The sequence below is a fragment of the Echeneis naucrates genome, chromosome 7 (genome assembly GCF_900963305.1).
Source record: "Echeneis naucrates chromosome 7, fEcheNa1.1, whole genome shotgun sequence".
In the NCBI taxonomy this organism is placed as follows: Eukaryota; Metazoa; Chordata; class Actinopteri; order Carangiformes; family Echeneidae; genus Echeneis; species Echeneis naucrates.
In genome coordinates, this window is record NC_042517.1 from 23,430,341 (window position 1) to 23,440,725 (window position 10,385).

At 39.5% G+C, this 10,385-nt stretch overlaps 1 protein-coding gene across 1 annotated transcript; it reads right to left on the minus strand.

The window, feature by feature from the left end:
• Positions 1 to 6,586: 6,586 nt before the first annotated feature.
• LOC115046359 (nuclear factor 7, brain-like) lies at positions 6,587 to 9,748 on the minus strand. The gene is made up of 2 exons (XM_029506678.1): positions 9,483 to 9,748; positions 6,587 to 9,209 (listed from the first exon to the last, which is right to left on the minus strand). The coding sequence occupies exons 1-2, from the start codon at positions 9,735 to 9,737 to the stop codon at positions 8,019 to 8,021; spliced, it is 1,446 nt and encodes a 481-aa protein (XP_029362538.1). The 5' UTR covers positions 9,738 to 9,748; the 3' UTR covers positions 6,587 to 8,018.
• Between the last annotated feature and the right edge of the window lie 637 nt (positions 9,749 to 10,385).

Consider the following 10,385-nt stretch of genomic DNA (forward strand, 5'->3'; position numbering starts at 1 on the left):
CAGGGTCACGTGCATGCTGGTTGTACACACAAGGTATGAGGTAGCATTTGAGACACAGGCCGACCATGCCCTGATAAGGAATCAAACCTCTGATATGTATATGTGAGGGTTCAGTCCAAGCTGATTTCTTTTTCACAGCCAGTGGAATACCTTCCTGATGATCATTGTTCAGATGTGGCACTGGGACATACAGTCAGAGAGCAACCCTGCGTCAGATGTATGGACACGAAACACTGAAGATGCTAAAATGCCCTATTACGATGAAGTTACTGTATTCAGATGGTAATTCTCTGTGGGACTGTCAAAAAGCGCTTTATACATTACATGGCTTTGTGTTCCATAGTAACTATGAAATCATAATTTGAGCAGGGTTAATTTGTGCCATCTGCTGCTGCAGACAAAGCCATCAATAAAAACCAAGCAACAACCCATGGGACCGAAAAATGAAGCCAACAGAGAAGAGCCAAAAAGCAGGTCCTCTCCAGACCTTTGCAGTCCGGCTCCAGAACTCCCCATAGACAATTTTAGAACGTTGTTCCATGACAATTGGAAGGAGTTGAATGTTTATATACTTATTATATATATTTTTATTTAACTTTTATTACGTCTTAAAGTTATACATAATTGACGGCGGGAAGGATTAGTTTGGAGTCACAACTGCAGAGCAGCCCACTCTGAGGTCTTCCCACCTGCTATTATTACAATTTTTTACCACTTTATCTGCCATCAAATGGACTTTTCCTTTAGAAGTACAGCTTGTTGAATTATTGTTTTACTTTAAAACGCGCATCTTTATTATGGACATCTTCTTCCACAGCATCTCAGGCTCTGGGCTCCTGCTCTTTCTGAAATCTGGGAGTAAGTGCAGGCAAGTAAGTAAGTGCAAGTAATTTACACAAACCCCCATCAAATAACCCCAATAATCACCGTAGGTGAAAGATTTTAAAGCTTCATTGCCTAATTGCTTTCATGTGTTGAGAGTTATACTCCTGCTCCTTCTGTCTTTTCCCAGTCCTGTGTGTTTGTTTGTGAATGAGGAGGCCACAGCCTTTTGTCTGGCCTTCACCATCCCCCATAGCTCTCTGGCCAACATTACCATCTCCTGCGTTTGTTGGGCCAGTGTCGGGGTGTCGGTCAACGGATCTCAACGTGCAACGTGAACCCTTCTCATTAATTCTGCAGAGAGAGAGAGACTCGATTACCAAGCTCAAACCTCTTACTGCTGAGAACAGCCTTTCCCCACAGCATTGATTTCTCCAGCCCGTTCACCCCTCGCTCCCTCTCTCCCTCTATGTTCAGGCCAGCTCAGCACACAAACTGCTTCACACTGAGCAATCTGAATATCATAATACAACCCACAATGAATGCTAATCAGGCAGCAGCTCCTACTTTGATTAATGAAGATACAGTGTTGGTTTGCAACAGTAGACCTGGCGCCTCACAGCCGAAGCCGCAGATAACCATTCAGTGAGAATTAATCATGGTTAACCAGGCGGCATTTTCTTACAGGACAAATGAAGCAGCTTACTGTGGAATTAGCAGTACAATCAGACCACCTACATATACAGACACACATAGTGTATGCGCAGAGTTTCACATGGCAACGAGAACACATAATGGGCAAGGTGAGTCAGTTTAATTAGGCCTTTCATCTAGGTCTGATGGAGTGCACAGAACGGTTCTCATCTTGTCAGACAGTTACTGACTCTGATATTCTTTTGTTTTGTTTTTCTCCTGACTTTGCAGCTCATTAATCTTATTGCTTCCAAATATTCAATGATGCATAGCTTTTATTATTTTCAAAAAAATAAATCTGATTATTTAGACAGGCAGCTGCTTAGCAGGAAAAATGTACTTCATTTGTGAGAGGAACGCAGCTTTAGTAAAAGCCCTGGTCACCCATCTATGTGTAGTGGACCTAGTTTAGGAGGGGAAAATAATGCACTCACATCGTCTAAATACCAATGACATCACAGTGTTTATCTGGAGTCAACTGTCTTGATGGTGCTTGTTTTTGAGGGGGCTCAGTCTTTCCTCTAGTTTTAACAATGCTGCACCATTCAGTTTTATTTCGGCCCTTCTGTGGGAATAAACATTGCTCCAAAGAAGGTGGTTATGAGACAGGACATGATGTCTTTTAAGAAAAACTTCATTTATAATTCTCTGTAAGCAAGTAAGCTAAACTAAGAAGCTAAAGAGTTTGCTCAGCAGCTTTGAGCATTTTTGACATTTTATCTGCCCACAACCAAAATGCAGAACCAAATACATTTAGTAGGAAACTGAATTAAATACATAAATACACACTTCTTACTTATTAGATGCAATTTTAAATGCACTTTTTATGCATTATATTACAGTTACTTGCTGTATGCTCACTGTCTCTGCTGCTGCAGTGTTAATTTTGCCTATGGTTAATGTTTAAGTCATGTCAGTCCTGTTGTAATGTATGTATTATGAATGCACTCATGCATTTCATTCCAGAGACATATTTCCATGATGGGACAGTAAAGTACATCTTGATCTTGATGTGGCGATCTTGATGATCTTATATATCAACAGAATGTGCACAAACTAAAAGGGACATTGAATATTCAGACTAACACTCAGCACTTGGTTAGCGTTCCTGTAATAGTGTGGGTGCCTCAGTGTGAGATGCTGTATGTTTTTAAATGTTATTTCAGGGCTGCTCACTCTGTTTTTCTGCTTTGATAGCTCGTTGCTGGTCATGTGACAGGTCACCCTTTGCCATTACCAACCAAAGCTCAATATTTGTGGGTTTTTGAAGTTGTTTTGGCCAATGGGATAGAAAAGATTCCTAATGGATGTGCAGTTTCAATTGCTCAGATAGATTAAGAAGAATGTTCCCTCTGTTAGAAGTTGGGGCTGGCGGCTCTGACCTGACAGGGGAGTCTACATCAGACCCTGAGAGTTGCTTGAATCCGCATTTGTTACTTATTTTCTGTCAAAGTTGCCAATCAAAATGTTTAATCTAATTAATCACATGCTTATTGATTAAAGACATGTTGAATGCTATTTTTGGAATTTTAGAGGCTTTGATAGAGCCTCGAGATGATTTTATTAAGCATGTAACATATTTATTAATCTATTGATAATAATAATAATAATAATAATAATAAAGAAGAGCAGAGACTACTGCACACCATCATCAGTCAGCAGAGGTCTGGCAACACAGAACAAATTTTGTATAACAGCACCCTCCTGTGGTGAGAGAGAAGGACCATCAGATAAAAAGCATCTCAGTACAACAATGTTAAGCTTCCACAAAAGTTGTCATTATCACTGTTTAAAATCACATCAAATCATAATAAATATCATCTCATATCATCTAAATCATTTATAGAAGATGACATTCATGACAAATTCATGACACCTAAAGAAGTAGAGGTTTGAGGTTTGCAGTAGAAAGTTCTCACAAATGGTCTTGTCATTAAAATGTAAAATTAAGTACTAATAAACATATTATTAAAATTGAATTTTCGAAATTCTTCTTTTCCATGTCATTAATTTATGTTTTCGAGAGAGGACCTGATCAGCACCAGCAGTCACTGTCATGGGGTTGTAATCTGGTGCTCTTTGGCCAGCACTGGAATATGCTGACAGTGGCTCATGAGACCGGGGCTCTAAGTGTGAATGCATCTCATGTTGTCTGCATTAAAGAAGACAGTTTTTTGGACACACAGCTTAAGTGAATCCCAGTAACGTGGGGCCAGTCTGAAAATGAAAGCTGTGTGATTATATTTGTGCTAAAGATAGAATATTTTTTTCGATTGTATTTCAGGTAAATACCTTTTATCTCTTGTTTCCAATATTCTCTGTGACAAAATTCTACTTCCCAGTAATGCTGACCTGAAGAGCACGCATTGACACTTTTTTCAGAGTTTGTCCTTGAGGAGGAAGTTCCCAAACACACCTTGGGACATTTGGAGGATCCTTTGCTGGATCTACGTTTCAAAATGTTGCCAAAGGCGTAGTATAAATGATGATGTCTGGATTAGGCCAAATAGCAGAGGTCCGATTGTGTCTTCTGCAATTGATTTTGATAAACCAAAAAGAAGACTTGATTGAGGTTGATTGCTTATAGCAGTACAAAACAAACTCCTATCTTCAAAAACTGTAATGCCTCTGCTGCAATTTATGAATGAAAAATCACCTGAAGAATCTCCTTCCACACAAAGAACTTCAGGTGACTTTCATGTCAGAGGCTTTGTGTGGATTTGTGTCATTAGCTGCCGAGACTTCTCTTTGGTCTCTGTTATTTCCTCCCTCTGTGTCCTTCCACAGCACAGATATCACCACAAATGCCTCCAAATCCCTCCTCACAGATGCAGCTGCTTCACAACTCAGCCACCTGGGAAGAAAAACAAAAGACTTTATCGAATCATGATAATACACTACTCATGTTTTTGATACATGAATGAGACTAATGTCACCTGGTTTCTAACTGGCAGAATTACAACAAATTGCACCAACCAATTCAGAGGCAAAATAATACACTCACCTGTCACTCAGAAGTGGTCACATCTTCAAGTATACAGAAATTGAAGCTTAAAATCAAATGTAAACAGCTGGGTTGTATGAAAATTCACTGGTTTCAGGTCACAAATTTGCCAGATGACTGGTGCAGAAGACTGATTGCACTCCAGAGATCATGGGAGCAACTGCAGCTTTTGGCTTTTTGTGCTCACTTATCCATTTATCCACTAGAGCCTCCTGTGCAACAGAAACCCGCAAAATGAGCTAACTTTGTGTTACATCGTTACCATAATGATGTATTTATTTTCAAGCCATTTTAGGCCAAATACTCCAAGCATCATTTGTTAGCATGCTACAATTTGCAGATGTGGGATTAGCTACACTAAACAGCCAATAGCCTAGACAACTAAAGTGGATAACATTCAGCTGAAGACAAGTTTGTTGAACTTGAACTGTTAAACATGCTACATTATGCACAACTGAATTGCCAGACACATTTGATAGTAAGGGCCATGCAGTTCAATGTGATGTCTACTGATTTAAAATGTAGGTTATTATCTGGCAAATTTGGGTCTAGGCCGGATTAAAGGCTGTTGGGCCTGTGTCATCTATGTGCAAAGAAGTTCCACATATTTTCTTTACATGTGAATTTCAATGCGATGCTGTCAGTGTTTTGTGTACAATAATACACTCACCTCTCTGTCACATGGAAGAGAGAGACAAGTGCTCAGTGCATCTTTTAGCCTTGCCTATAGCAGCGTAAATAAAGAATAATTCACTTCAAACTTTGAACTATAAACTTTGTTGAAGAAAAAGGTTTTAGGCCTGATCTTGAAGATAGAGAGAGTTCGCCCCTCAGATCGATACCTGGAGTTGGTTCCACAGAAGAGGAGCCTGATAACTCAAAGATCTGCCTCCAGATTTACTCTTGGAAACTCGAGGAACAACAATTATCAAGTAAGCCTTCATCCAGAGTGAAGGAGCCAACTGGCACCATATGGAACTATGAGCTCTCTGAGATATGATGGAGCTTGGTCATAAAAGAAAATTTTAAATTCCATTCTGAATTTTACTGGCAGCCAATGAAGAGAAGCTAACACAGGAGAGATGTGATCTCTTTTTCTAGTTCCTGTTAATATTCATGCAGCAGCGTTCTGAATAAACTGAAGGCCTTTTAGAGATTTGTTGGGACATCCTGATGGTAATGAGTTACAGTAGTCCAGCCTAGAAGTTACAAATGCATGAACTAGTTTTTTCTGAATCCTCTTGAGATGTTAGTTATGTATGTATGTACGTTTGTGAGCTTTATATTATTGTATTTATATATATTATATCGCACAGGTGGAAGAAGGCTGTCCTTGAGACTTAGTAGCATTTGGCTGAAGTGCTTCGGGCCAAGTACAACAACCTAAGTTTTATCTGAATTTAAAAAGTTACAGGTCATCCAGTCCTTCATGTCTTAAAGATTTGCCTGAAGTCTGACTTGCTGATTTGCTTCATTTGGTTTCATAGATGATAAGAGCTGAGTTCCCTCTCCAATGCAATTAAATTTTATGTGAAGGAAACATATAAAGGGTGTTCCGTTCCCTGTTCAGATTCAGTTTCCGGTACTTTACTGCCTCCCTGTGGATACGTTGTGTATTTTCCTCATGTTTCTTCCAGTCTTCCAGTTTTTCCCTCCTCCATGTATTCTATTCAGCTGAGTAAAGAGCAGTAAACAGTATGCAGTAGAAACTCTCCTCTTTTTTATTTAAGGCTTTGGGATGATAAGTCCAGAAGTAAAGATGGAAAATACCATTTTACTACCACTTTAGTAAAATTGTTTTGTAATGGGAAAATGCTATTCTTAGTTCATAAATGATGGCTACTTCATGTTAGTATCAGCTTACTTGCTCATTGTTAACATATGTTACATCTACTGATCACGTGGTAAATAATATGGCCTCATTAATTTCAAGGATAAAGTACTGTAGGTTAGATACTCCCATTACTCCTCTTTAGCTCCATCTCCTTGTCCAAATACAGTCTCTTCTGCTAAAAACAACAATAACAACACCAACAAAAGCAAGATAGATATACAAATACAAAAATCTATGATGAATATAATTGATGTTTACTTGTTTATTCTGCATTAATTTTATTATCAAATTACAGCACAAAACAAAAACCAGTGAACGGGTTATGTTTCTTTACTGTACATGTTACAGAAATGAATCAGGAGTTCTGTAATATTTCTCTGTACACTTTATAGATGCACAAAATGAAACAAGAAACATGAGCCTCCCCTTACCCCCTTACTCAGTAGAAGCTGTACAACATTCTGTGCAGAGAAGAGCAAACTTCCAACTTAAGGAACGAGTTCTACATACATTATTAGCTGTAGGTTATAGATTACTCTAGTTTATTGTTAGTAAAGCAACAACGACACTATTGTATGTTGTTTTTTTTTGTTTGTTTGTTTTTTTTACATAATACATAAGAGTATGTAATAATGAATCACCATTTACTGTACAAGGATAAATTGTGACTGCACTGCATATTCAGCTTGGTCTGGATACAGACTTGTCACTGAATTAGATGAGACCACTCACTGTTGTATTGTCCTCAGATTTCAGCAGTTGAATAGATGGTGCAGGATTAGAAAGGGAATGGGAAGGGTTGTCATCCAACAACAGGTGGTGGTGGGAACAGTGAGTGACTGGAGGATTTGTGAGATACTGCTGATGAAATCTACATGCAGCATCCTTGCCTATGCACCTGAGAAGTTGAGATGTTGCAGGCTGTAGTGTAGTCCACTATTGACTGCATCATCCACTGATCCACTGACTTTTTCATCTGGTAGGCAAACTGCAGGGAGGACAGCAAGAGGTTTGTCATGTCTGCCAGGTGCATCAGCGACCAGTCTTCCACAGGGTGTTATCACCAAAAAGAACAATATTTATCGAGTCATATGATTCAGGGTTTTGTGTGGACCAGTATGAATTAGATGATTTTCATTTACATTTGGCATTCACTGGTTCTTTTATCCAAAGCAACTGACAAGTTGGGGCTTCTGGAAAGCTTCAGTGCAGTAGAAGGCCTTGGTGCTAACTCATGTTAAGTCTTACATAAATAAGTGGAGGAGGCAAGGCAAGGCAGAGGAGATTGTATGAGGAAATGCAACAAAATGAACAGCTAGTCATGTTTGTGTTTTTAGAAAATGTAAGACAAAGAACAAAAATCATAACCTGGACTGGTGTTGCCTTGAGCTAAAGCTAAAGCTAAAAATGTTTGAAGAAATCCAGCAGTCAAACTAAAAAAGCAGAGTTCAAGGGGCCACTACCTTTTGACTCACTGGTGCTCTGATCACTACTTTAAGGCAACACAGAAGGGAAATAGTTCAAAGTTTAAAGAGCTCTGTAAACTATACTGCTCTAGTTAATGAGTCACTTGACTAAGGATTTATTCGGAGACCGGAGTGATCATTGAACAAATAAAAAAGACAACATCTTGGATGTTTTGCCTTAGCCCTGTTATCCCAGACCTCAGAACCAGCACACTCTAGGAGGGTTATGATCTGCTCCCTTGCTAAATTTGTACTGAATATATGCTCTTCCTGGTGCTGACAGAGAGCTTTCTCTCATAGTGTGAATAAGTGTCATGCTCTCTGCATCAAAGAAAGACAGCTCCTTTGCAAGGCAATCTAGATAAATCCCGATCCTTTGAGGTGAGCCTGTAATTGTCAACTCTGTTTCTTGACTAGATGTGATATAATTTGATTTACTGAAGCTCAGAAAACTCTTTTGTACCCCTACTTTCCAATAGTCTCTTTCTCCAACCTCTATTTCCCAGTAATACTGCCCTGAAGTGAACACGGTGGAGCTGAAGACAGAAGCGTATCGCACCGAAGTGTCCTCACTGTAAGTTGTTCGCTGTCTACTGAGGCCACAGTAGTGACATTTCGAGGGCACCATATTCTGATAAAAGCTCATGCCGCTCTGCGGAGATTGGATAATCTTGGGACTATACATCAAACTCTTTCCATCTTCAGAAACTGTTATGTTTTCACAGGTAGTTTCTAGTGAAAGCTCCTCAGCTCGGGGCTGGATGACCTGAAGCATCTCCTTCCACATAAAGAACTTCAGGTGACTTTCATGAGGCCCCAAATAGAGAGAATTAGTCACCACTTGGATATCTCTTCCTATTGGGGAAAGTAAGTGTTGATCAGTCATTGTGCTGTTTTCCTTAGTCCAGCTCTTTAAGAACTTCTCATAGTCTGTGATAGTCAGGACTGATGTCACCTTTTCCTCCAGCTCTCTGTTTTTAGACAAAGATGTTTCCAGAGCATTCAAGGTCTCACTCATCTTCTCAATGGCCTCTTCCTCTTTCTTTTTCAGGTCTTTCCTGATCTCATCTTCTCTCATTCTCAGAAACTGGTGCATTTCCTCAAACTGTGTGTGGATTTGTGTCATTAGCTGCAGAGACTTCTCTTTGGTTTTTCTTATTTCCTCCTTCTGTGTCTTGGCCACGCCTTCCACAGCGCAGATATCATCAGCAACTTGCTCCACAAACGCCTCCAACTCCCTCCTCACAGATGCAGCTGCTTCTTTGATTGGCTTGAACTTATGCCCTTCATGCTTCTCCCCATCTCTGCAAATGATACAAGCTAACTGCTGCTCTGTGGCGCAGAACAACTTCAGCTTTTCTTCGTGTTCAGGGCACAACCATTCATCAACCTTGTAATCAACAAAATAATGTTATAATACAAAATGATAATGGCACAATCAAATTCATATCAAAATCTTTTTTTTCTCCAAAACTGAAAATGACATCTGCACAGTGTTCTGATCCAAAAGCAGTTGAAAGCACAGATAATACATCAAATATGTTGTATGACAAAGAAAAGTAGCAAATGCTCACGCAGACACCAGAGATTCTTCGTTTTTTTAATACCTCTGGGACTGCAACACATAGGTATACGAAAGTGATGATAAATAGCAGAAACTTACTTCCTCATTGCCAGGCTTTCTTCTGAGCTTCTCAGCTTCTTTTTCAGACAGATTTCTCAAAATCGGACTTGTTACAAGGCATCTCCCTTCTGCTGGAACAGCTGTCAGACACTGGGGACACTTGGCCAGTGAGCTCAGATAGCCTGTTATACATTCTCTGCAGAAAGCGTGGCCACATGGAAGGATCACAGGATCAGTGAAGATCGACAGACAAACAGGACAAGTCAGCTCTTCTGTGTAAGAAAAAGACGCCATGGCTCCTTTTCTTCCGCCTTTGACTGACTAAGCACGTCAGACAATCACTCCCCAGATCACCGAATAGCCCCACCCTGTGCCTCTTTTTGCGATGTCACTTTCAATGATGTCATTGCATATTTTTACATGAAAACAATCTCCCTATCATCTCAATATAATAGTGACAATTCCTGTCAAAAATGTTCACCTGTTTACGTGAAACATTTTTCTTCCACACCACACTATTCCTGTATTATGATTACAATTGTTTATCCCGGAACTAGTGCAAAGGTGTAATGTCTCACTCTGCTGGTGAAAGGTTGAAACTGCATGTTTTTTCTTTTTATTTGAAGAATCAAGTGAATGTTTTTATTCCTCAGTAAAATATAATCATTTCTGTTTCTGTAGACTGCGTTTTCCACACATCCTGTGACAAATACAAGTCACCGCGAATGTTTTCCAGTGTGCGTTGCCACACTTTCCAAACATTTCAAAATGTTGCTTTCACTTTCCTGGAAAAGCCACACCCCATATGTGACTATCTTCTCATAGAACTCACTCCAAAATTTTATAATAAATTTCCAGAGTATTACCAACCAGGAGAGTTAAAGTGGAAATAAATATTGTTTCTAATTGCTCACTTTTAGCAATTAAATTGAAATTTCCTAC

Coding starts and splice junctions, on each gene's coding strand:
- LOC115046359 (XM_029506678.1), bottom strand. CDS start 9,737: ATGGCGTCTTTTTCTTACACAGAAGAGCTGACTTGTCCTGTTTGTCTG. Junction 9,210..9,482: donor GAAAGCCTGGCAATGAGGAA/GTAAGTTTCTGC, acceptor GTTGATTACAAG/GTTGATGAATGGTTGTGCCC.